Source organism: Callionymus lyra, chromosome 17, assembly GCF_982586985.1.
Source record: "Callionymus lyra chromosome 17, fCalLyr1.hap1.1, whole genome shotgun sequence".
In the NCBI taxonomy this organism is placed as follows: domain Eukaryota; kingdom Metazoa; phylum Chordata; class Actinopteri; order Syngnathiformes; family Callionymidae; genus Callionymus; species Callionymus lyra.
The window spans coordinates 15,796,485-15,823,968 of NC_141834.1; the positions used below are offsets into that span (position 1 = coordinate 15,796,485).

At 39.0% G+C, this 27,484-nt stretch overlaps 2 protein-coding genes and 1 long non-coding RNA gene across 4 annotated transcripts; 1 reads left to right on the forward strand and 2 right to left on the reverse strand.

Annotated features, from left to right (window-relative positions):
• Positions 1-927: 927 nt before the first annotated feature.
• Positions 928-13,924, reverse strand: LOC148062778 (uncharacterized). The gene is made up of 4 exons (XR_015713611.1): positions 13,830-13,924; positions 13,398-13,435; positions 1,310-1,603; positions 928-1,054 (listed from the first exon to the last, which is right to left on the reverse strand). It is a non-coding gene; the product is annotated as an uncharacterized LOC148062778 (long non-coding RNA).
• Positions 13,925-14,049: 125 nt separating this feature from the next.
• Positions 14,050-15,841, forward strand: LOC148062779 (hairy/enhancer-of-split related with YRPW motif protein 1-like). 2 transcript variants are annotated; one of them, XM_087812651.1, is made up of 5 exons: positions 14,050-14,199; positions 14,287-14,359; positions 14,442-14,525; positions 14,598-14,679; positions 14,898-15,841. In XM_087812651.1, the coding sequence occupies exons 1-5, from the start codon at positions 14,114-14,116 to the stop codon at positions 15,479-15,481; spliced, it is 909 nt and encodes a 302-aa protein (XP_087668777.1). In that variant the 5' UTR covers positions 14,050-14,113; the 3' UTR covers positions 15,482-15,841. The 2 variants fall into 2 exon arrangements, with proteins under 2 accessions (XP_087668777.1, XP_087668779.1); XM_087812653.1 differs by having other exon boundaries at positions 14,901-15,841.
• Positions 15,842-18,488: 2,647 nt separating this feature from the next.
• stmn2a (stathmin 2a) lies at positions 18,489-24,403 on the reverse strand. Its single transcript, XM_087778810.1, has 5 exons — positions 24,238-24,403; positions 21,239-21,334; positions 20,914-21,086; positions 19,464-19,655; positions 18,489-19,387 (listed from the first exon to the last, which is right to left on the reverse strand). The coding sequence occupies exons 1-5, from the start codon at positions 24,251-24,253 to the stop codon at positions 19,340-19,342; spliced, it is 525 nt and encodes a 174-aa protein (XP_087634936.1). The 5' UTR covers positions 24,254-24,403; the 3' UTR covers positions 18,489-19,339.
• Positions 24,404-27,484: the final 3,081 nt, after the last annotated feature.

A 27,484-nucleotide genomic window follows, 5' to 3' on the forward strand; every position in this document is an offset into this window, starting at 1 on the left:
CATATATACAAAAAGTATGTATAAACCTTTAAAATTATATAAAATAACTTGATATTTATGTTTTTTATTTTAAAATATGATCACAATATTCACTGAAAGTATTTAAAAGGTCAATTAATATTTAACAAAAAAGACCAAAGATGTGAATAAAGTTCGAGTTAATACAATAATAAATACAAAATTGAATTGTTAGTTGACAGAAACACTAAGACCTCACAAGGGCCCCATCAATATAATGAATGGTGGCCCTAAATAGTTTACAAAAAAAATAGACTGTTTGGAAATGTTTCAGCTCACTAACACGTTTATTATGTATGATTAAATATTAGTTACATTAAAAATGTAATTACAAATAAATCATTGTTTCTTGATTTGTGAGTAATTTTTGCGTTTCTTTATCAGAAAAAAAACAATTGTATTTGTTGTATTTGAAACATGACAAACTATGATTAGTTTTCCTAAAAGCTCCACATTAATACTTCAAAGTCTGTAAAACAAAACACTAACATTCCGAGTATCAATTGCTGCAAAATACAATGAAATATTTTCATTTAAGAATTGATAATTATGTGGGAATTTAGTTTGTGTTTGATCTAAAGCGAGGCGACACCATATGTTGGCGACACACGTCTACGTTGTTACACAAGCCTCTGGTTTGATGTGCGGCCAAGAGTTAGAGGCCAAGATGAAAGTGGCTTTTTGAAGTCGTGTAAAACATTTGCACTAATATTGGTGATCAAATCTATACTCAAATGCATGTTCACTAGACTAGACAAGACTTATTGGCAAGACGACAACAGGGGCAACAATACTATATACTATAAATTGCAATATATTGTGATACTGTAGTAACAAGTATATATGTGTAGTATTGTCGAGTACTTGACTCTGGTGTTGCAGGATCTACAGACCACATGACTCTTGACGAAGTCGTAACTGTTTTCATTTGTTTTCAAACCAAAATATGTATTAACATCCGCTGCTGTAGTCAACTGTATCGTCTCGTCCTCAGTCATTGCCGGTTAAGATGTGACGATTGCTGCCATCTAGCGTCCTGAGGTTTAATTGTAAATTGTCAATAAATATAAATAAATATATTGAATTTTATACACTCTTTATTTAAATATAAACCATTAAAGAATGAGGATAAAAAATATGAGAGAACAAATAAGCCAAAAAAGAGGAAAGAATATTAAGATATATTCATACATATATATATTTTTTAATATCTATACACTGCTGTTGGATATTGATACAGTACCGTGAAAAAAACTATAGCAATATTCGAATGAATCGATTTGTTTCTCACATGCTTTATACTGTATGTTCACCACTGCACCGAGCCACCAGCAGAGGGCGTCGCAAGAGTTTCACAGTGAGTTCATCCATCTGTTGAGAAACTCACACGACCTGAGCAATGTGCCCTCTCCACTCGTGTGTGAGTGTGTGTGTGTGTGTGTGTGTGTGTGGGTCACCGAGGTGCCTCATGCTTGTGTGCTTTCAGCTTTTTCATGCTTCCTGCTTTGATCTTCTCTCTCATCCCTTCATCCCACACACTCCCTGGTGCCCCGGGCTCCTGGTTCGCAGCTCACCGATGGCAGGCCTGTAAAGACATGAGAGTGTGTGAGACAGAAAGAGAGAGGATGAGAGAGAGACGGGCGAGCGAGCGAGGGGGGGGGGGTTAACTGGCTCTAACAGAGACGCAGCTTGTTCTGTCAATCCTGAGAGAAGCTCCAGAAAGAAGTCGCCGTGGGTCACACCGTCGGGTGCAGAGGGCGGTGGGCGGAGGGTTCGACCAGGAGCTAAAACCGACGCTCGCTGGGCTCGTCTCCTCTTCCCTTTTTTTTACGCCGTCAGATCTCCCCACGGACGCGATTCTTGTGCGAACAACAGACCGCCACAGTCCTCGCCGAGCCGCCCCCGTGACCTCGGGCAACATGGGAAAAGAGCCGCTTATATAAAGAGTCCAAGTCGTGAAACCCTCTTGTCCTGAACGTGGACACTTACAGAGGGACGGTCTTGTCACGGAAGACAATTGTCGATGGTCGTCATGTGTCCCCGGGACTGTGCGCCTCCGAGCTTAATGACCCCCTTCAAACGGAGGGGATCCCCGCTCCCTCCACCCACCTGCTGAGCCCAGACTAGAAAACACAGATGCGAAGGCACAGAGCAAAACCCCCGTAATTGGTGATTAATTGGAGGTGGTGGGGTGGTGGGTGGGGTGGGGGGGGGGTGGTCTTTATTTGGACATGTGGCAAGTGTTAGAGGGCGAGTGGCGACTCCCCCATCCAGACAGATGACTGCACTTAATATTTCATGATAATATCACAGCATGTTTTTGAGGGTCGGGGGGGTCGTGGCGTGCAGGGGGTCTTGGTGGCGTGAGGTCTTTCACCGTGACCACATTTATCGTCTTTCAGAGAAACGCCAGAAGATCATTTGTGTTTTTAAGTAAACTGACAAGTGATCTTTGACCTCTGCTGTCGACTCACATGAGGAACCTGTCGCCCCCGGAAACCCCTCATACTACTACGAAATCCAACCTCCAAATGATTTATTGATTACGTTAAACATGTTAAGGGTTGTTTTTAAATAAAAGTCAGAAGCTGCTTTTATCTTATTTTATATATATTATTATATGGTTCATGTTATTCAATTTCTGAGGGAAGATTTACTAAAAACAATCACATATGTCTTTATATTTCTGTAGTATAAAGATTGTAAAGTTGACCAGGAAGTAGCACTAGTGTCCGTCATTTAATTATATTATATTATTATTATACATTATATATATTGAAAATTAAGTATTATATAATAAATAACGCAGATGTTTGGGTTTTCTTGTAGCTAAATACTTTATTATTGTAACATGGATTAGGAAGTTGGTTCAATTTGGGTAAAAATGACAATACAATGAGTGGAAATACTAACATAATTAATATTTTATATATTATAAATGAATGGATCCATATGTAAAAAGATGACACATTTTAGAAAATGAATCATGATCAAAATAGTGGATAAAATAAAATCAGATTAAAATGTGTTAAATATAAGAAATATTTTTTCATAAAAAATGTAAACAAATTTAAAAAGTCAATATTGTTATAAAATAATCAAATTAGCAGGTTTTTTAAAATAAATATTTATTTTTTAAATTCATATAATATTTATTTTTAAAATAAAAGCAAAAAAGGAAAATGGTTGAAAAGTTTCATATCAATTGAAATGGCTTCGAGTCGTCTTAAAACTGTTATTCATTCCTAGAAGGAGTTCTTAGTATCTTAATAACCATTTCTGTCGTCATGACGCTCAGATGAATAATGGCCACACTTTGCCCCAGAGCTACTCTTGCAAGAACCAACACATTATCATCATCCAGAGCAGCAGCAGTATCTGATCCTCTTTTGATCTTAAGAGACTCGACATCAACTCAAAGACGATTGTTCTTGATTCAACGTGGATCTTTCCATGAACTCTGTGAACTTTTCACTGTAAAAAAAAAAAGGGTATTTTCCTCTTTGCTCTTTGACCTTTGCGCCGCTCACAAGACGTTAGAGAAATAATCCTTTGATGTTTGCTTCACACACATTTATTTACTCTTAAATAATGTCCCGTCTGCGATGTTAATCAACCAGAAAGTGAATAAATAGGTCAAATTCAACAACAATATAAATCACTCAAGGTTTTTTTCACATTTATATCTGCCTAAAACAAGATGACAGGGCTTCATGGAACCTTCTGCTGTAGTCTTGTAGACTACTTTTGGAGGATTTTAGCCGTGCACTTCAACTGATCCTGCCTCCTCAAGACCATCATCGACACTCTTGACCCTTCTTTTGTTCTCACAGTGTCAAAAAAGTCTCCATTTCTTCTCTCAGTATCTTTCAGGACCTTACAAAAGTGATAATTCAGTGATAAACCTGGACCTTCTGCTCACTTTACGCTGCTTATCCCTGACACACGAGAGTTGTCGGTGGTTCAAAACCCTCAGAGGGTTATATATAGATATAGACCGAGTCACACGCACTCACGATTTAGGAAATTTGAGTCAAACACTTGGCTCGGGGGGCCAAATCTGGAGCGCCAAGATGCTTCGTGCGTCCCACCAGATGCTTGTTTCAAATCAAAGTGGATTATTTTTCCTTTATATCAGATTTCCTTATCAGAATAAGAAACATCTTTACCATCAAAACAGGAATTTTGTAAAAACTCAACTGGAAAAGCGAAACAATCATGTTCATCATTATACAAAATCTTCCAATTACAGTGAAAATATTGAAGAAAAGGAAGCGAGGGGTGAGTGTTTGAAAGCAGACAAACACAGAGATACTTTTAAAAGTAATAAGAATGATATTAATACCATATTTTTGTTAATTTTTTTCCTTAAAAAGAAACAATATTGTTAATAGTGAATTACTTCTCTCAGGGTACTTAGGTAAACATAGAAAGGTTAGTTTTAAACTAATTTAATCTTAAATAACTTACTGTTTTACTTTACTGTTAATAATAATAAAGGTGGAATTCAGAGTGAACACTTTAATATTATGCTATTAAGGGTATTATATAGTCACAATGAACAAGGTGTGAGTTAGTATTTTATGATGGTTAATAAGTGGCTTATATGCGCTTAATTAATGTCTGTTTAAGTCTTTAATTGTTAAGTCTTTAATTGTTTTAAGTGTTTGTTGTCTTTTGCATCGTGGGTCAGAGAGGACCACAATTATGCTGTATGTCTTAATACATGCATATTTGACAATAAAATAACTTGACTTGACTTAATACACATGTAAAGAAGTTAATTTTTTATAAAATTCATGAACTTATAAAAAAAATACTTCTTTTTTACGGTCATAACTATTGTGATCACATGACGAGTTAAGTTAAGCTTCAGTCCCGCGGAGCACGTGGATCAGATGAAAGCGTGATGAATCGCGACAGGTAGGAATAACAGCGGTTTTGAAAAAAAAAGTAGGACTGGGTGGGATTCCGACGCAGGTTAGTGTGAGAGCGAGGGGGACCGCGGCGGAGGGGTTGTGCTAACAGGCTTTCTGCAGATCACTGGCAGTTTGACTGCAGTGGAGAGTAATGGGGCTGGCAGGGCGGAATCAATTACTGGCCACAACAGATTTTCCCACAGGTCTGAGCTTGGGAAAGCAGTGCTACACTGCAGTGCAGACAGCTGGCACTGAGAATCCACTGGGAAACCAGCCGGCCGCAAAGACACAATCATTTTTTTTTTTAGATCAACTTGTGACGTATCATTTATTTGTGGTGTCTTGAATGTAAATATTAGTCTCCGTGAGATTCCAATAATCTTTTTTTTTCTTAAATGTCATAATCATTTACTTTTGTTTGAGCATGAGATACATTTTTTTTAACAAACACACACACACACAGGAATACACACACACACACACACGCTCCATTGATATGCAAACAATGTTTTTCCTGTGGCAACACAATGTGTGGCCTTAAACGTAGTCCCCCTTTCTCAGTGTGGACATCACATGCCGTCTACCGTCGCGCTTATTTGGGAACGGGTCTTGTGATCTGCCTTCGCTCTATTGTGAACCTGCATAAGTTAACTGGTAAGAGGAAGCAAAGTGGTAAACCTCATGAACTTGTCAGGGGCCCCTGATGGAGTGTGCTCCATTGTAGGAGAGAAAACAGAACATTTGGCCGCTGTTGGTCACGCATGTGGGTTTTTTTAAACAACATGTACAGTTGAAACTTTTGATTTTTTTTTCTCTTTCTATTTATGCCATTAATTCTCTCATCACGTGTTATACACTTGTATGTGTGTCACTAATGTTTAGACAGAGCAGAACAAAAAGTCTGTTTACATTACGGTTTTCAAACTCAATGACACAGAATTCTCACTAAATTATAATAGTAAGTATAAGTCTGATTGAGATATTATCTTTTCATCCTCAACGGGTTAATCTACGCTTATTTTTCTACAAAAAACATATCAAATTCCTCTTATCGTAGATACTGGCCAAGCCTTTTGACACATGTGGTGTACAGAGTAAATATCTCTGTTTTTTACATCAGCCAGAAAGAATACATATGTATGAGGTGTCACGGAAATATCAGTTATATTCTCTTATCACTACACTATTGTGCTTTGTTAATTCTGCTTTCAAGGTTTCATTCAAGGTCAAGCGTGTCAAACCTGGAGGTCAACAAGTCAGCAGCCGCATGGAATATAAAAGATTGCCCTCCAGTGAAGAGCACTCATGATCCCTCATGATGAAGAGTGTAACAGTACAGAAACAAATGTATAAATTAATTCAAAGTAAATACATCCTTGCTTTGAATGATGTTGTAGTTGCAGTTTTAATAAATGCACTGAAAAGATGGTGTATAGATGGAACATTTTGACAAAGTGTTGTTTATTCTGTTGTTGTTCAATTCAGTTGACAATATCATTATCAGACTCTTACTATTATTGTATAATTGTTATAAATCCTTATGTTATCTTAAACACTGGCATCTTAAAGGTAACCATATCAACGTAAAAATAATCTTCTTTTGATTGGGCCGTTGGGCCACGTAATATAACATGGCGGGCCAAGGATGGGTACAGGGGGCAGCAGCCTAAACAAAGAGGCCCAGACTTTCCTCTCCACCAGTTAGCCCGTCAAGCTCTTTTGTAAGAAGTCCCAGGCCTGAAGGACTCTTCACCAGACCATAGGTCGACCCCCTCATAGTAGAACAGCTCCAAAGAAAATCATGAGAATCTTAAAAAGGAGCGTCTTTCCCAAAATGATTGAGATCCTAACTTTATTTTTCCAGATACACTGGAAACTGGATTTGTTAAAGATAAAGATGAAACAAAATATAACATAAAACAACTTAAAATATATATATATATAAACTAGATCAAAACTATTCTAAATTGATTTAAGTTTATATAAATAAAATGATTTACTTTGGCCTAAAAACACCAAAAATGGAAAAAATTCATCGAATGGACAAAAATGTGTGAGTGCAAATAAAACTTGTGGAAAACAAATACAAATAAATTAACTAAATAAATGAATTAGAAACAGAAGAAACTGTATTTTTTTAAAGGAATGGAAACAATATTCTTGAGTCTACACTTGTCGCTTACTTAAGGTAGTACTTTTATGTGGTCTGTAAATTAATTCTCATGTGGATTAATTATAAATATGCCAGTGTTTATGTTACGTACAGAGATGATGGATGTCAACAACTATACAGAGACTTTCAATAACAGTAAAAACTGATATTAAAGAAAAGTACAGACAGTATAGGCAGTAGTTTACTAACTTTACACTGTATATTATGTGGCACCTGAGCAAACTTAAATGCCCATCCTTGGTCTATGATGTACCAATAATAGAATAATAACAACTTTTTGTGGTGTTTATTTATTATAATTCCATAGTTATAATGATTCTATACCTAAGTTGCCATCAGTAACTATGATAAAACAAAAAGACATGTTCTTTGTATTCCTTAATTCAGCTCAATATTTGTGCTGGACGCACGTCAACAAATGTGCTTCATTTCTAGTGACTCTCGGCGATCCTGTTATGAAATCTGCGATGCCAGCTTCTCAGCACGAGAGGCCGTCCTCAGAGGAGAAAGAGATTTTTTTTTCGAAAGAGCCTCGAGCCGAACAAAGAAATGAGGAAGTGAACACATCCTCTCTGGTCTTACCTATCACAAAACACACAGAGAATGGATGCCAACAAAGGCAGGAAAGCAGAGAATGAGAGCGAGGGGGTGGCGAGGGGGGGGGGGGGTGTGTGAGTGTTATGGTCGGTGAGAAGGAATGGGTCTCAGGCCCGGTGTGGTCCCTGCCCAATATAGCGCCTGCATGGGTGCTGCTGGAACCAGAGGGGGGCAAGCCAGGAAGCTGTGGACCATAGGATAACATTGTTGTATGGAAGCCGTCTGTGCGACGCTTCCCTTACCGGGACAAAGTATTTACAACCGACACGGGTGGCATTTTATCTGCCGTGCATAATTTATCATAGGAAAACTAAAATTAGGGCGCGCACGGGCTGTCGCTGAGTGACAGGTATAAGATGTCAGGATGGTGTGCACACAGGATGCAGGCACGGCTGCGAGCGCCGCTGCTGTAGACAAGCCACAGCGGTTGACATAGTAAATCAATCCTGATGGGCAGAATGGAAAGGGGGGGTGGAGGGGGGGACGGGGTGGGGTGTCCAATGGGACCGAGGCGGGCCACCGTCAGACACACTCAGCCACTCGGCCAGCCAGTCAGAGAGGGCCGCGGACGGGTGGGAGAACACTCGCCGGGAAGTGCTCACACGGAGATTGAGTTACCACGGAATTAGATCGGGGCTGTGGGAAACAGCACCTCCTAAACACACTCGCGGACACACACACACACATAAACACATGCGGACACACTCTCGCGCACAAAGAGTCACCAGGGGAAACCTGAGGGGAGACGGAGGAAGGCAGCTGGGCACACGCCAGTTTCAAACAAATACTCGCCTATACCTCTTAGCTTCCTGGCACTGGCTCCGGATTAGCCGCTTTCGAAAATAGGTGCTGGTCAACAAGCAGCGCTGGCACGTCGCTTAATTGGGTTATAATCCAAAGACACGTTTAAAGGGACGTTTTTCCCCCCCCCCCGTGATGAAAGGGAGTCAAGGCTGAGAAAATGTTATGATGGCCGAAGGTGAAACGCCAAGGCTTCGGTGAGAAAAATCCTAATTAGGTTTAATGGGCTGAGAGAATGGCGGCGGAGATGTCGGAAGGACCTTGGGAGTCAGGTGTGAAGAGAGTGTTCTGTGTCGGCATATAATGGAGACCACATGAAGCGGCCTGTTCTCCACCACAATACGGAGATTGTCATCGCCCGCCGATTCACTTAAGCCCTTGGAAGTCAAGGAAAGTTCATGAGGATGCAGTTAAAGTTAACCGCTCGTCTTACGCTGACGACGTGACGGTGAAGAAAAAGGGTTCGGATTTTTTTTAACGAAACCCTTTTAGGAGAAAACTAGGCTCTTTAAAGCATGTGACTTTTCGCTTCAAGGGAAAACTTTGTAGGTTCTCTCTAATCCATGCAATGTAGCATCTTTAAACACAGACACAGTGGGCGTTACATTGTGAAAAATTCACCGAAATCGGCAAAGTAGCGACCCATTCATTTTTCACGTACTTTAATTAGCAACATTCATTTAAACTAACAAACTCAACATTGAACATGAGGTGTCATCTGTCTCAACAAACCTACTCCGTAACTGTGCTGCTTTGCCGCCCAGCCAATCAATCAGGGACAGGGGTCCTGTTGTGTTTTCAGTTTTATCTTGATCTTTAAAATGTATACTTTATTGAATATTGCTTTGATTGTTTAAGCGCTTTGTGACCCTGGTCTGGAAAAGCGCTATACAAATAAAAATTACTTACTTACAACAGAAACGTAGAATTTAAATACATTATTGCGGTGCCGAATAGGCGGTCACTAAATAGAGCGATGTGTAGAAAGGCATCATGGGAGTTCACTGTTTTGAAGGCACCATAAGTATCGTAGCTTTGCTGTGTGCAGTACCGTGTGCAAGAAACGGAACAAAGCAATGCCGAACATCTTACTTTTATAACACAAACTTTTGGCAATCGCACCAAATGTGGGGATTTGAATTTACTAATAATGTTATATATACTGTCAGTGTTTGCTGTGGGTCGTCAAGAGACAAGGGACAAAGAAAAAGAGCCTTAAAATAATAAGTAATATTATAAAAATTAAGACAAAAAATTGAAGGAGATCAGTAAGTAAGTTGTCTTTACACCTCAATGAGTAATGAATAATGAAAATAAGTACAAATAAAACAACTAGTGTTCAGGTTCAGAGCTCATGATGGCCAAACTTTTAATTAAATAATCGTTAAAAATAGTATTATTGTACGGACGGTTGTATGTGTGTTCTGGACCATCATTTAACTATATGATGATGACACGTGTTTATACGCTTATGTCAGAGCAACAAAGGTGTATCTTGTTGTTTTAGAGACGCTGTTAAAGATCTGTAAGGTTATTTCATCTTAAGTGTAAATGTAAACCTGCAAAGTTAGATCAGGCAGTGAAGCTCTAGTGATTATTTTATATTTATTTTTATATTTTATGGGCTAAACAATAGACAAAACAATAAAATAGCATAATTTCATCTTCAACATTGGTGTGACATGAGATAAGATATTTCTTTTAACAAGGTAAAAGCTCTTAAATGATCTAAGTAGCAGCTTTATAAGTGAAATAATTCTGCTTCACAATCTGCTCTATAGAAACTGTGGGTCTGTGAGAAACATTAAACAGAACTCTGCAGTGCCGGGATGTTTTTCAGCACCGCATTATTCACGTGTAAGCGACAATAAATGGACGCTGTGGGAGTCTGGCCGGGGGAAATGGATGAAATCAGTGAAGGTAGTTTCCAGTGAAAGTGTGTGCTGACAGGGGTGAGCCGGGGGTTGCGGGGACGGTGTGACAGAAGCTTGCACATTGTATCTGTCACCACCGAGACCCCTCTGACATTCAGGGAACAGCATGTCGGCCTGCAGTTGCTCCCCGGAATCAAGCTCTCGTCCACACTTGTCGAGGATCCCACTGCACCACGTTAACAACTGACCTGACGGACGGAGCGCTCAGACAGCTGCTGCTCGACAAGGTAGTGAGCGGGTCAGCAGGGGGCTGATGGTGTTAGCAGACGCGTCAGTGCAGGACTTATCCTGCTGTCATGTCCACAGAAAAGTCCTCGGACTCCATTTTCTTATACATCCTGGTCTGAACTTCAATTTTACAGTCAACATTTAAAAGATCCATAATAAAGAAATCATTGCTGATGATTAATGTTGTGAAAAGCTGAGCCATTTATGATTAAAATTCAATTTTTGATTCATTTTTAAAAGAAATTACACTTTTTACTAGGAGTTACACCAAATATATACGTCAATGAGTGACAAAAATGACAAAATGAACTACCAATGTAGGTTTAAAGATACTCGCAAACAAAACTATACTAATACTAATAATGATGGCATGGGAGGAGGAAAATAAGAGGTTTATAAATATGTCAAATATTCCAAATAAACGTTGACATGGGCATGGGCAAAGTGCAGCCCAGGGGCCAAATGCGGTCCTGTGACTGTTTTTATGTGGCCATCATGAGGTTAAAGGAGAAACTAGAAAAGTAAATGTAAAAAGTAACAATGTTTTTGTGCTTATTTTTATTATTCATCATAACCCCTAATATATATGGCTTTTTGGGACATTTTTGTTAGTATTTATTTTTCTATAAAAATATTTCAGTGAATATTTAAAAAAAACAAACATTTGAAAAGGTCATTTTACTTTATAACTTTAAAAAAAAAAAAATTAATTATATATATATATATTATATTATAAAATGGTAAAATAATAATTTTGCCTATCTATCTTGATTTGATTTGATTTGTTTTTGTAACTTTGGTTAAGTTTGTGTTGTGTTCCTATATATTGAGGCTTTCGCTCCATTATTTTTGACTCGATTACTAACTTACTTACTCACCACCGTCACTGTATAAAATGTTGCCCCTGAGGAAATGTAATTACCCACTACTGATCCAGATATATAGTTAATAATACAATTAAGGATTGAGATTCATAATAAATACTTGAATTACTTTGATCTTGTTGCTCATGATTAAAGGAAAAACGGACAATAAATATGTTTCAGTACATTTTCTCTTTGTGTTCACTTGTACAACTAATTAGATATAAAAAAAAGATATAACATTTTATTGGTTTATGGATGTATCAACAAGCATTAAAGAGGAAAAAAAGGACAGTGTAACCTCCCTTTCATACGTGGCTCTGACATAAATCGTTCTCAGTGGTGCGGCCGTGTTCACTGTTCTGTGGATGAATGATTCCCTGGGAAGTTGTCGCTGCACCAGGCGGTTGACCTGTTTGCAGTTTCCTAGGAGAGCCTGGCAACGCTCACTGACTAATGTTGGGCCTCCCGGCTGATCGGTGCTGTTGTGGAACCACACAGCTGACAGCAGACAATGAACAACACACTCTACTAATAGGCCGTGTGTCCTCCACAACACCAAAGAGGAAGGAGAACGCTCCCATTCGGATGTGTCCCGTCGCACACAGAGTGGCAGCGCAGCAGGGAAGCTATTGAAGGCCATGAGTCCAGCGGGCGACAAAGCTTCATCTCGTTTTTTTCACTCGCGTCCAAGAGTCTCGGGGCCACACAGAGAAACTATTTTCATCTATAAATCTGCAGTTTCTTGCCTTCTCAGGACTTCAAATTGAATTAAAATGTAAAATATTCGGAGTAGGCGCCCAGAAAAATCCTTCATGTGTGAAGATATATTTTCTCGTTACAAACAAAAGAGAAACTTGTGGTTACTTTTTTCTGTGCAATAATTGGTTAAACATGAATCAAATTCTCAACTACTCTCTTTTTAATTTAATATTATGTTAATTTTAGTGACTTGATGCTGCCTATTAGTACATGAAAGGAACTTTTAATGATCGTAACAAGACTAATATTAAGTATGATGTCCATCCATTGTTTTTTTCTTCGTCATGGTGGTGAACGTTTGATCGAATAATAGCAACCGTACGGCTGTATTCCCGGTTCAACTGTGTTCCCTTTGTTTTCACCACTATACAACCATCCAGATGACGCAGAACACATGTCTTAGTTAATGAAGAATATCAACATTTTCGGATTGGAACAAGAAGACGCGCCACAAATCTCTGACAACATTTAACAAGTTTTCACTCTTCAAAACTCCCTTGCAAAACATCTAAGTCAGGCAAGAGGTTTATTGGAATCCCGATAATATTATTTTTTGGACCCGCCGACTGCCTGGTAGAGTCCGACCCGCCGTGTTTACTGAAATGTTCCATCACTTTCTGTGCTAATCTCATGGATTTAGTCAATAAAAAATACAACATTTCTCTTCTTTATGTTTCCATTATTGCATATTTAAACAACCTATGGCGTGTTTGTTCAATAAATAGGAATTCAATTGCCTTTTCCTATGCAATTTTCTAATTTACCGTTAATTAATTGATCATGATTAACCATCATTATTAAATAACAAAACCTCTTTTTCTGTGCTTTCCAATTATCACAAGCTTTTTAGAATGGGGCAGATATTAAACAAGTTATGCCATTATTAAAGTTTAATAATAAAAAAAGGTCACCTAAAATATTGAATCCTATTGACTTAGTACTAAGAAAGTTAGTTCATTTTAACCGGTGTTAATAAACCATAATTTTCTTCAAATTTATCACAGGAACATCATACCTATATCACTGGAATCCTCTTTACAGGACCTGCCTGATAATACTGGTTATACTGATGGATTAAAATAATAATATTGTACACACATACCTTTTCAATGATGGGTTTCGTCAAAACATGTTGGAGACCTTTAGAAAATGACAATGATTAAATTAAATGAATGTTTTGAACACAGTATCAAACAGCCAAGTACAGCCAAGGTGGGGATTCAAGTGCAAACACGTTTAAATGATTAATAATGTTATTTAATAAAATAAAAAAACATGGTTTAATAACACATTTGTGTGGCTTTAGTTTTGGCAAAAAAAAGATGATTTAGAGCAAATGGGTATATGTTGATCTGAGCAGTTAATACAAATCATACAGTTTCCATTAAAAAAAATTAAAAATAATGTTAAAGTCTATCAAGATGTGTTAGCATAGCTTTAGCTAACAAGCTATTTGTTGTTAGCTTAAAACACATGTCTCAGCAAACAACAACAACTCGATTCCCAATTAAAAATGAAAGTATTCGTTACAAACCTGTCGATTGATGTTCATTTAAAAATGTTTTATCTACTTTATTTACCAGTTTCTTGACGTCGAGTTCATAAACGCTCGTTCAACTTGTTTTCATCGTGGAAACGTCAATCAAGCGCCTTCTCGCTTTCGATTGGTGGAAGGTTCTGCGAAGTCCCGCCCTCCGCTGGGTAAATAACGTGGGAAGCGCCTCCGTGTCGTTCAGTCTGAGCGCAGTTCTGGACTTTGAAGGTTCTGGACTTTGAAGGTTCTGGAGAGATTTTGGGTCACAAACTTTGAGGAGCAACATGAAGAGAAGTCACAACTACAGCTCGTCCGAGAGCGACCTGGACGACAACATCGAGGTGGAGAAGGACAGTGGCGACGAAAATGGGTCAGTTTTGTTTATTTCAGATCTTTATTTATATGATATTTATTTTGGTTTATGAAGCACGTATTTATAGATGATTTATTTTGACAGTCAACTGGATTCTCATGGCTCGATGTCACCTTCGACAACTACCCAGGTTCAAGCCAGGAAGAGACGCAGAGGGGTGAGAAGATGACTTTTTTTATTTTTAAAGATGATTTATTTGTTATTTTTATAACTGACTTTATTGTTTTTTCTTCTTATAGATAATCGAGAAAAGAAGACGAGATCGTATTAACAACAGTTTGTCAGAGTTGAGACGACTTGTTCCAAGTGCTTTTGAGAAACAGGTATTTGTTGGAGATTTGAATAAGTGTCCAAAAAAAACAAACATTTAATCAAATTTTTTTTTTTTTTGGCAGGGATCAGCCAAGTTGGAGAAAGCAGAGATTTTGCAAATGACCGTCGATCATCTGAAGATGCTCCATGCATCTGGTGGGAAAGGTATGTAACATATACAAATATTCACTACTTTACAGGTTTATTTTGAAGTAACTTTGACTGAAACTAGTGTCACAAGCTTGTGTTACTTCAGATGTCATTTATTAAGAATAAAAGACACTAGAGTGTGTTCTATTGACATTAATAATCAATAGAATGTTCATTATAATAAAGTGTTTTTGCTCTGTTATAACACTTTGCTAACAGACTGTCTTCCTCAGCAGGTTACTTCGAAGCTCACGCCCTGGCGAAGGATTACCGCAGTTTAGGCTTCAGGGAGTGTCTCGCCGAGACGGCTCGCTTCCTGAGCATCGTGGAGGGTCGTGACAGCGCGGACCCCCTGCGCCTCCGCCTGGTGTCCCACCTGAGCAACTACGCCACCCAGCGGGAGGTGCAGAGCGGACTGGAGCACTTGGCCTGGGGGTCCGCCTATGGGGCCGCGCATCTCGGCCACCCCCCCCTGCTCCTGGGGCACCCTCAGGGCAGGACACCTGCGTCGAGGGGCGGTGGCGGCGGCAGCAGGCCGCCCTCCTCCTCGCCCTCCACGTCGCCCTCCTCCACGGACGCCCCCCGGCTCACGGATTCACTCAGGGTGCCCCCCAACGGCTCGTTACCCCTCGGCCTACCTGTCCCGGCGTCCAAGCTGTCGCCGCCCGTGCTCTCGTCCCTCGCCACGTTGTCCGCCTTCCCCCTGTCGTTCGGCGCCTTCCCCCTGGTGACCCCGGCGGCCCTCAGCGCCGCCAGCCCCTCCTCCGCCGCCTCAAAGCCCTACAGGCCTTGGGGCACAGAGATCGGGGCTTTCTGAAGCCGACAACTGGACTGAAGGCGACAGCTGAGCTGTCCTTCCCCGAGCCACAGGTGGAGAAACTGATTTTTTTTTTTTTTACGACGTCACAAGGCGGATGTAGCTGACAGATGCGTCTCCTGAAGAAGCTTCAGATGATGAAATAACATGCACTGTTACCAGCTCCAAGATCCTTCTGGGGGCTAGTTCTTTTTTTGAGGTCCTACCCTTTTTTTTGTTGAGTGTAGACCGGATTTTTTTTTGGGGCAATCACAGATGTATTTAACTTTTACACGCTCAACGTGGCACACGTTGAGATTAATAAGCGTAGAACATGCACAGCAAGTAACTGACAAAACGTGTCTGTATCCATTTGAGATATTTTTGTACCAATAAATTGAATTTTATGTGTATAAATCGACCAAAAACTCCTTATTTTTACAGCAAAGACCATTTATTTTCGGCCACATCTTTACTATCCTGATTCTATTCGGGCTAATAAAGCAACGTTATCTTGTTTATTGACTGGTGAAAACTCCTTACAGTCTGCCAGGTGAGTAACTGAATCCAAGAGCATTGTTTCCCCGCTGAATACCCAGGAAATCATTAAGAGCCAGAGGAAATCCTTTACAATGTTGGCCTGACCTCACCAGCCTGGGTTGGTCTGCGGCGGAGACAATAGTGTGAACAGGATGAGGACATTGCAGGAAAAAGGGTCAAAAGTGATTCTTGTAAACAGACATGTGGACTGATAAATCACTCGGCGCTGCCAAGTGATACTTCTTTTTAGATTCAAGAAAAGTGTTTCAGCTACACGTACATGATTAAAAATATATATGGAAGCAAAGGGAATGAATGGTGGGACTGAATGTGCCTGAGACTGACCTTCCATCTTAAGTGAGTCATCTCAATAAACGATGTCTGTTTAATACAGGCCATTATCGACAGCTTTACATGACTTAAATACGCTAAAAATAAGACCGGTGGGACTCCTGATCTCTCTATGAATGTCCCTTTGAAATATCACGACCATACACTCGATAATTCTCCTGTAAACTTTTGACCTTGTGTCGCATGAAACAGTTATTGGCTTTTAAAAAAGACAGATACTTCCCTCTAGTGTTCAAATCAACTCACTACACCAAGTCTTCTCCAAGAACAGTTGATAGTAAATAATAAATAGTAATGAATAATCATTTGACTCACAAACACTTTACATCAGATATTAAAGACTATTACAGTCTGGACTCTTGAGTTCTATTTAAATGGAATAATAATAATAATTCATTTGATTTATATTTCACTTTTCATCATACATGACCTCAAAGTGCTACAGCAGAGTTAGAAACAGGTAAAGGAGTCGGGTCATGCTCAGTAAAAAAATAAAATAAAATAAAGAACAAAATTGTTAAAGTATTTTAATAGGCCTCAGTAAAATATGTCTCCTTGTCTGTAAAATCTTCCGTAAACAAATTCTCCAAATTTTCATTACTAGTCTCTAGATATGACTAGAGGGTTTTTGTTTTAGGACTTTTTTTCCTTCAATTTTGTCATTTTTATGATATTTAGGTTGAATACAAACAAACACTGTTTGGGTAAAAAAGTGCCTGTATATCGTATTAATAAATAAATACAAGTAAACATCTATCTATCTATCTATCTATCTATCTATCTATCTATCTATCTATCTATCTATCTATCTATCTATCTATCTATCTATCTATCTATCTATCTATCTATCTATCTATCTATCTATCTATCTATCTATCTATCTATCTATCTATCTATCTATCTATCTATCTATCTATCTATCTATCTATCTATCTATCTATCTATCTATCTATCCATCCATCCATCCATCCATCCATCCATCCATCCATCCATCCATCCATCCATCCATCCATCCATCCATCCATCCATCCATCCATCCATCCATCCACCCACCCACCCATCCATCCATCCATCCATCCATCCATCCATCCATCCATCCACCCACCCACCCACCCACCCATCCATCCATCCATCCATCCATCCATCCATCCATCCATCCATCCATCCATCCATCCATCCATCCACCCACCCACCCACCCATCCATCCATCCATCCATCCATCCATCCATCCATCCATCCATCCACCCACCCACCCATCCATCCATCCATCCATCCACCCACCCACCCATCCATCCATCCATCCATCCATCCATCCATCCATCCATCCATCCACCCACCCACCCACCCATCCATCCATCCATCCATCCATCCATCCATCCATCCATCCATCCATATATCTATCTATCAAGTCATTGACTTGTGTAGCTTCTTAGCGCTGTAGCTAATGCTTAGCTCAGTAACTAGTAAACAAAGGTAGCACTTGACTTAAAAGAAATACAGCATACAATGAAATTGCTGAAGTAAATTCAACTTTTAGTTGAATATAGGGTGAAAACATTTGCTGTTAATGTTAATCCAACATTGCTTTAGACATGCTAGACAGTATCAAAACATGGAGCGCTACCAAGCCAATGTCACTAGTGGTTAAGTCTGCGGCGCTTTTACTCCTGAGATTTTATTCCTTTTTAGGCCTTTTTTAACTGCGAGTAACAATCATTTACTAATGGATGCTGTTTGATTTGACTAGCAAACAAATAAGCTAATGGAAAAGTACTTCAAGTTGTACATATGACTGAAGTTAATAATAATTTGTGGTCGCATAGTTAAATGAAACTTTATAAGAGTGAAACATCGACGTTTGTGTTTCTGTCTTTTTTTTTTAGATTGTTCCGCCAGATTTATTTTAGCTTCGTTATATGCCGTTACTTACTTTTGTCAAACGGAATAAATGATAAAAAATAATAAAAATGAAAATGAATATATGAAATGTTGATGTTTTTTTAACTGCGTTACTATAATTTTTGTTGTTTAATCTAAGCCTTCAAAACAGATTAAAAGTAATTCTGAAATAAATCACAACTTAAGGGAAAAAAAAAAAGATTTTGGAAACAAGTTGTCTCAAGATAAAAAGCACATGTCCACAGAACCCCAAACCTTTTATTCAGCAAAGCTTTCACAGAGAAATATATGAAGAGAGGAAACACAGCCGAGGACGGAGGCAGAGATCATTGGTGTTGAATATTCAAAAGAGACCGGTTAATGGAAAACATCTATTCTCTTTCCAAATCCCTCGAGAGAGAGAGAGTGAGTGATGCTTCACACAGACACACACACACACACACACGCCTAGCAGTGAGATCGATATGAAAAGTTGAAGCAACAGCACACCCTACTGTCTATGACACTGAACTGCACCAGTGAGGCGCATAAAGAAATGACATGATGTCGTCTGCATATGTGGTAAACCCGCGAGTGTGTAAAAAGCGTTCAAGACATTCTGGGTCACGGGAAAAAAAACACGTTCTAAGCACGTGTGTGTTTTTTAAATATACAAGCGGCGACTCTTGTCCAGATACACCAACAATCATTCTTCGAGAAGACGCCATATTGACAATCTTCGGCAACAGATGCAGTTCTACGAGAAACGACACAGGGTTATTGGAGAAATGAAATGTTAATCCCGGCAAATTAAAAGGTGTGTTACGGATAGATAGATAGATAGATAGATAGAGAGAATAGATAGAGAGAGAGAGAATAAAGAAACATGTTCTTGCATTTCCCCTTTAATGAATCACTCGTGATGAGTTTGTGTAGTACGGATAGTTTGTGGTGTGTTGTGAGCGTTGGGTCCTCCAAGGTCGGGCGTCTGAGGGTATAAGAGGGTTGAGGGGTTGAGGGGGTGGGGGGTCAGGAGGGGGGGGGGGGGTTAGATGGCGTGACAAAGATGGATGAAAGTCAGGACTTTGTGCGTCGTTCATGCTTTCCCGGCTATTCCCTCTGCTCCTTGTTCCGGCGCACCACCGCTGCGTGTCTCTCCTGGAAACAACATTCGTTATTATCACCGACGGGGATCAATGTGTCGACCTTTGACCCTGTGGCCGCGCCCCCTAACCTTCTCCTGGAGACGCTCTATCATGGCCGCCATCAGGGCCTCGCGGTTCTCCTTGATCTGGTCCATCTTCATCTGCAGCTTCTCCTCGGCCATCTTGCTGAAGTTGCTGTTCTCCTCCATGGCCTTGAGCAGGACCTCCCTCTCGTGCTCCCTCTTCTCCTGCAGGGCTCGCAGGACCTGGGACTCCTGGAGCTGAAGGTGTCACACGATGCGACCATTATGGAAATGTCGACTTTAATTTAAAATATCAGATGGTTATTAAAAAAAATCATGAGAATTATTAAATTGTTGTTGAGAAAGTAGTGAAAAAAAATGAGATTCAACTAAAAAGATAATTGTATTCTTGTAAGATAAACATCTAAGTAAAGTAATGAGAAAAATTGTGATATGTTTCAAAAAATAATAAATAAAATAAAGTAGTTGAGTCTATGTGATTTATAGTTAAATATTAAAATATTTAGCTGTTATTCTCCTTCACCCAGAATTCCAAGGTGAACTTAAAATAACTTCTTTTTTTTTATATACTGTATATGATTCTTCATTTATTGGTGAGCGGTTGTGAAGAATAAAGATACATTTTCAGGAAAAATGTAAGGATAACAATAAAGATTAGGCAGTGGTGAGCAATTAACTTTGAAAATAACTTTTTTATCCAATTTCTTTTTAAATGTTCTTCTTTTTTAAGTTTCACAGAAATAACAAAAACTGAGAACTAAAGTCCTAACAAAAACCCTATCATCATATTAAGAGACTAGTAATGTATAATAGAAATAATTACAAAATAAAAAAATCTAAATTATCATTATCCTAATGAGGGCCACATAAAACCAAAAGGGCTGAATGTGACCCCCCAGGCCACACTTTGTCCAGGTCCAGCTTACTGTACTTGAAGAACAACAAAAAGAGGGGATGAAATTCTAAACTAAAGTAAACAAATGGCTTAAATTGACGTTAATACTTTGCTAGACTGTACACCACAGTTAGCATTAGCGTACAATTTTTGAGTAATAAGAAAATATTGACGATCAGAAAGATACTTCTTCATTTCTAAAAACTTTCCATGTATGAATTCCATTTTTTGTACATTTTTAGTGTAGTTGTAAACAGTAGGTATGTGTTATTGTGCAAATGTGGCTTCAGTGATTCTGGACAGAATGAGACTTCAGACTGAAAATGTATCTTTTTAAGGTATATCATTTTTCAAATAAATCAAATAATATTCTCTATATGCTCTGGGAAGAAATGTGAGAAAAGTAGTTAAATAAAAGAATATAATAGATAGATAGGAATATAAATAAAGCAAAAATGTTATGGTAAAATAATATGTTGTTCACTTAAAATATGAGAATATAATAATGTATTTGTTTAAGGTAATGTTGTTATATTAAATAAGTGTGAATATAAGTGTTAAATATATATTTGTATTTGGAAGTAACAGTTAAAATCCTACCTTTCTTCGTTCCTCAGCAGCCTCCAGCTTCTTCTCGATGTCGTCCAGCGAGATGTCTCTCTTGGGGGGCGAGTTGAGATTGTGGGCGACGTCAGACGTCGGGGACTGAGGCTTCAGGATGACCTCGAAGGCCTGGCCTGAGGCTCGCTTGTTGATGGGCTTCACCTCCATGTCTGGACATGAAAGAAAACCACCTCAAGTCATTCCTCACATGTACGACCCACAGCACGCCGTCGACGAGCCATGACTAACGCACGCGTTAGAACTAAACGGCTGCGGGGGGAGGTGCATGATGGGAAATCGATGAGCTGAGCCGGGATCGTACCTTCGAACTCGTGCGCCAGCTTGTTGCGCGTCTCCGGGTAGAAGCAGGAGCAGATGAGGGAGATGACCGACAGCTCCTTCATCTTCTCTTTGTACGCTGTCAACACAACATTCAAAACACTCAGATTATCACTCAAATCTCTTTAAGTTGATGTGGGACGACGCCAGAGTGCCTGAAACAAACTCAGAAAACCCAAATTGATTCGTCCAAAATAGCTCTAAATTGTATTTCTCTGACCTCAAAACACCTCAGTTTATTTATCACGTTCATCATCTTGTTTTTAAAGAATCATTTGAATCAGGATCGTGTCACTGACAAGTATTGATTCGGGATCAATATGTGCCGCTGATCACCTTAACTGCCTGGACGTGATTCCAATGTGGAACAGATAATGTTGAATTGATTTTTGCTTGAATATTTATAGTAAATTAAGCAATAGGTTTAAATAACTATAATGAAAATCATTCTGATATAATCTTTTTTTTGTAGTTGTTTTATTAAAACCAAAAAACCAACAACATTTTTATACTATTTTGTATTTTATCACTCATTTATCATATTCATTTTATTTTAATTTCATTATTTATTTAATTTTTCTAATTCTCAACCATGAGCAAAACATTTACAAACATCATACAATCACGCAAATATTGAATTAACATGACAATAAATCCTTCTTATTTGTACATGGAATTAAACAGGAGCTTCTGTGTTTAAAGTCATTATTCAGAAAAAAAAGATTGTTTTGTTGAACAAGGTGACATCCTGTCGGTGGAGGTCAGAGGTCATAGCATTTTAAATCATGGCTGACAAAGCCTCCCAGGAGATGGAGCACCAGCCACACCCTGTATTTTTCTATTGTGGATTAAAGGTCAACTATTGTGTTGATTTAAGTGTGTCTTAAATAGAATCTTTGGACTATATTGTATCATCAGAGTGTTTGTTTGTACAAAAACCTCTTTTCATTGAAATACTTACATTAGAAAATGATCTTAAGCTCCGCCTAATTAAAACACTGTTTATCTGGAGATGAAATCGTGTTTACCATAACCACACCCACTCTGCTGTGATTGGTCAAACATCAAGGTCTGTCACCGCGCATCATCAATCCCAGAACTCTCCACCTCAGAGGGACTCGTTGTATAAACAAAGCGGGGCGTGATTGCATCTGGCTGGAGGAGGAGTCAAGCCATTATATCGTCATAATGGACTTCGCTCTCGTAACCTCTCGTTCGCCCAGATTTCAGACGGGGGAGAACTTTCTAAAGTAATAACTTCAAAACATGGTCATGATGAGGGACTTATTTCATCTTGAAGAGGACAACATTTGAAACATGTGAGTCAGGAGGGTTGGGTTGTGGGAACCATGGTCTCAGACAAAGAGCAACATCTACTGGTAACAGGCCGCATCTACACTTCAATTAAACTCATTTGTAAATTAAACACTTACACAAGTTAAAAACATGCGTTAAGAGGTTTTTTATAAACTCTCTCAGAAACTCAGACAGTATTTAAACCTAAAAAAAACTATATTAACTAATATTATGTATATATATATATATAATACAATGTTTTTGAATCTCTCTGATTATACCCAACACATATAATAATATTATGAAAGTACCATCTAAAATACCATCTTTAAGTAGAATTAAAAGTGTTCTATGACTCTGCAAAAACATTAACAATATATACTAAATGAACAATATAAAATAAATTCTAGTTATTTTTGAACAACTTGAATCTATAAAAGCATCAACCTCTTCACTGAACATATGTTTAACATCTTTAAACATGATTTAATCATAAATATAATCAATATTGTCTCCTTACATGTCGTTTGTCTTCAGTTAAACTCTCATAGCAGCGAACGGCCCCTTAAGTGCTTCGCTCTTTAATTATTTACTGATCAGACATTTTGTTATTGATCCGGTATCAGCTGAGACGAAAACAAAGGTGTAATAATAAGTGTTTTTTCTGCTGCTCGGCCCTACAATCGATTCTGTATTGAGTTACATCTTGATAAAATGAATCAGGTGTTTAGGAGAATCATATTCTGGTAAAATCCAGTAAGTTCTGAGTTGTGAGATCTAAACGAAAACACGTTTAATTTAGCTTCAGGCTTCACGTCGGTTCATTCTCTTGTTCAAACACGGCAGATTGTGTCGCCTTCTGCTGCAAAGGCCAGTCCAGCCTCCTCACCTGCTGCAAGACACCAACCCGACTCCCCCCCAAGAACCACATTGGTACCTCAAAACCCCTTGATAATATCACCGCCAATAGTCGAGTGCATCGTAAATTCTGCTACCGTGGATCCTGTCCATCAGACGGTAAGGAGGCTGACGCAGGCCTTTATCCATCTGAGGTCAGATTCACACCGAGAATGGATAGAAAAAGAAGCTTTAATCGAGCCTCACAGTGATGTATATTTCATGAGGGTTCCATGATGAAAACAACAGACATCAGAGACGATTTTTAAAACTCTCACTAGAATGATTATTTAAAAGATCGTTTTTGAATCGTGGTTTTTAAAAAACGAAAGGTTATTTTTCTTGTGGGTGCAGGAGACCGAAGGGGGGGCCGCGCCCGCTCCTGCTGCTGCGGGCAGCTGAAGCATCTTGGGCGGGGTCCGTCTGCATTATGCTGCATGCTGGAGCCAGGAAAAAAACCCGCAGGTGGGCTGTAAAGGAACCATTCAGGAGCCTTTTTTACTCTCTTTAAATCGGTTTAAAAACATTACTGATGCGATCAATCCTGATTTTTAAAAAAAACAACAACATTATTTACGATGGTGACGATGGAAAAAATGTCTGATCCATCATCTCGACTCTCGGATTAAAACATCCAAATTAAAACTACTTCTATTTGACAATCTAACCAATCGATGAATCGTTATTTTAAGAAGTGATGAGACCAGCAGGTGATGCCGCACAGACCCTTCATCTTCATCCTCCTCCTCCTCCTCCTCCTCCTCCTCACCCACCCGTGGCTTCACTCACCGCTCGCTGTGTTCATGGCTGCGGCTGCTGATGCTGCGAGTTTCTCCGCGGATGGTTCGGTTCTCCGTCCAGGTGAGACGTGATGCTGCTAGAAGGCACTGAGTCAGCGGACGGAGCAGGGCTTGGACCGGATGGCAAGACAAGAAGGTGGACGCGCACGGGAGCGCGCAATCAGACCCTCCCCTCTTTCTCTCTCCTCCCTCTCTTTCTCTCTCTCTCTTTCAGTGACGCTTCTTTTTCTTCTCCATCACCTCCTCCTCCTCCCCCCGTGACCGAGCAGACAGGGCGTGGGACCCTCAAATGTTCACGTCGTTGATCCATAAAGACGCGAGAGTTTTAAGATAAGGAACATATTTAATATAAGACAAGAATCACACGGAGGTTTTCAAGAAGAGAAAACTCTTGGAAATATTTGGTAAATGTGAACAAACACACATCATCAATTGCTAAATAATAACAGGATGAATATTGATTCATTAAGCCCTTTGAGATACAACACAAGGGATACCTCAAACACATTTGTTTTTTCACCCTTGACCCTGAGATGAAACAAGGGGTAAGATTTCCTTTTCTTAGTCCCACGACAGGAAATTCCACATTTACAGCAGCTAAAGAACAATAGGCCAGAAATACAATTGAACAATTTTGTGTATTTTTTAATTCTATTCACTGTTTTTTTTCTGTGTGTGTTGTTGTTTGATTATAGAAACAAATAAGAATGAAAGAAAATCAGACTTTAAGTCAAAATATACAGGTACATTACACAATATACATCCGTTATAGTTGAGTGACAAAACAAGGGATACCTCAAACACATTTGTTTTTTCAGGCCTTCAGGTTACCTTGACCCTGAGATAACACAAGGGGTAATATTTCCTTTCTTAGTCCCACGACAGGAAATTCCACATTTACAGCAGCAAAAGAACAATAGACCAGAAATACAATAGAACACTTTTGTTTTTTTGTATTTCTATTTAATGTTTCTTTTTCTGTGTGTGTTTTTGTTTGATTAAGGAAAGAAATAAGAATGAAAGAAATCAGACTTTAAGTAAAAAGATACATTATACACATCCGTTATAGAGGTCGTGGGGGGTTAGAGCCTATCCCAGTTTCTTCGGGAGAAAGGTCGGGGACACCCTGGACAGGACACAAGTCTGTCGTAGGACACACAAATACACACAACCATTCACACACACACTCATACCTATACAAAACATTTTCCCCAGGTTCCCAAATCCACCTCTGTATGTTATTGGACTGTGGGAGGAAACCGGAGTGCCCAGAGTAAACCCAGGCGACACAAGGAGAAAATACACACAGAAAGGTCATAAGTTGACCTCCCCCCGACCTGGAAGCGAACCGGCAACCTTCTTGCTGTGAGGCGAACGAGTTTCCTAAAAATACACAATTACATTTTCAGAATTAAAAACTGTTCAATTATACGAGGTATAACTAATATTTTTAAATTGGTTATTTGATCAAGATATGTTTGTTTAGTGTACTTTTACCGCAAGTCTTTATTTTTTTGTTACGATATATAAAAATAAAGTATAGAATCCATGGTATGTTTTTTTGTTCAGTCTGACATCATTACTGCTAAAAACAATTTGGCCACTTGAGGGATTAAGTTATCTTGCTTAACTTTATCTATCATTTCATAAACAACACATTAGCAAGTGCTAAAGAATAATCTGAATATTTATAAAAAAATGGAACGTTTTTATTTTGTTGTTTTTTTGGGAGATAAAGTATAGAAGATGATAAAATTACAATGGCTAAGGTGACAAAAAAAATAAAAAATGTAATACAAAGTACACTGTGTAATACAACGAATGTCCAGCCGATGGTGGCGGTGAAACTAGAGTCCGTTCTCTCAGTCCAACAAAAACAATATTAAGTAATTAAGTCCAACAATAGTTATAAAAGTAAATACCAGGGTAACAAGGGTAACGTGCTGACGCCGAGTCCCACCTTCATACCTGGCAGTAGATTTCTCATCGTCGGCAGCTGTGGCTCTTGCAGAGCGTCGCCCTCGCTAACCGTCAAGAGAGATGCTGTGTCTCAAATCACATACTTCTCTTAGTATACTAGAAGTTAGTATGCATCAGGATAGTGTACGTACTAGCTAGTACGCAAATTCTCCACAGATAGTATGTCTCAAATCAAACACTGCTGCTACGCACTAACAGGAAATGACGCGACAGCTTCTTCTTCTACTACTATTTAACGATGGTTGCAACCTGCTGTTTGAACGCTATCGCCACCTGCTGGCGGCACGTTTGGCAAGTTTGGAAAAAGAAATAAAGAAAAAATATGAGAATCGAAATATTCGCGAGATATTTACGCCGGTATCAGCAGCGAAGACGTGTCATCCTTCTACTGTTGGCTGAAAATACACCTGTAAGTATATGAATATATACATGAATATATATATGACGTAACTTCCGTTTACCACGTCACTAAGATGAAGCCGTTTAGGGTAGATAGTATCCATCGAACCATACTCAGTTTTGTGGGCGTTTAAGTACGCCAATTTAGTGTGCATGGCGAATTGAGACGCACTTACGCACTAAAAATACTGACTTTGAGTACGCAAGTATGCGATTTGGGACACAGCAAGAGAGAGCAGGCAGGAGCAGGAAACCATAATACACATAGTTCTGGTAGAAGAACTCACATTTCTCCGATCCTTAAAACTCTTCACTGGCTTCCAGTTTCAACTTTAAAATTCTGGTTCTTACTTTCAGATCTATTCATGGTCAGGCTCCTCCTTACATCACTGGTCTGATCCAGACTTACACCCCAGCTTGGGCTCTGAGGTCTGTGGATCAGAATCTACTGATGGTTCCTCGCACACGGTTCAGGACCAGAGGAGAGAAATCTTTTCAGGCTGTTTCTCCTAAGCTTTGGAACGATCTTCCTCTCTCTTTGCGCTTGATGGATCTACTGACTCCTTTAAGAAACATCTTAAGACGTTTCTATTTGTTCAGGATTTTCCTTGATTTTCTGGAACTCCTGTTGTGTTATCAGTTTTATCTTGACCTTTAAAGTATATACTTTATTGAATATTGTTTTGATTGTTTAAGCGCTTTGTGACCCTGGTCTGGAAAAGCGCTATACAAATAAAAATTACTTACTTACTTACTTACAAAATAAAAGCCCCTGGAAAAGGGACTTGACAAGCAGTTCCTTTTCAAAATGTAAGAATGTTTGTGTGTTTGAAATGTGTGTTTGGGAAATTACACAA

Coding starts and splice junctions, on each gene's coding strand:
- LOC148062779 (XM_087812651.1), top strand. CDS start 14,114: ATGAAGAGAAGTCACAACTACAGCTCGTCCGAGAGCGACCTGGACGAC. Junction 14,360..14,441: donor CCAGGAAGAGACGCAGAGGG/GTGAGAAGATGA, acceptor TTCTTCTTATAG/ATAATCGAGAAAAGAAGACG. Junction 14,680..14,897: donor CCATGCATCTGGTGGGAAAG/GTATGTAACATA, acceptor TGTCTTCCTCAG/CAGGTTACTTCGAAGCTCAC.
- stmn2a (XM_087778810.1), bottom strand. Junction 19,656..20,913: donor CTGCTGAGGAACGAAGAAAG/GTAGGATTTTAA, acceptor TGACACCTTCAG/CTCCAGGAGTCCCAGGTCCT. Junction 19,388..19,463: donor TAGAGCGTCTCCAGGAGAAG/GTTAGGGGGCGC, acceptor TGTTGTTTCCAG/GAGAGACACGCAGCGGTGGT.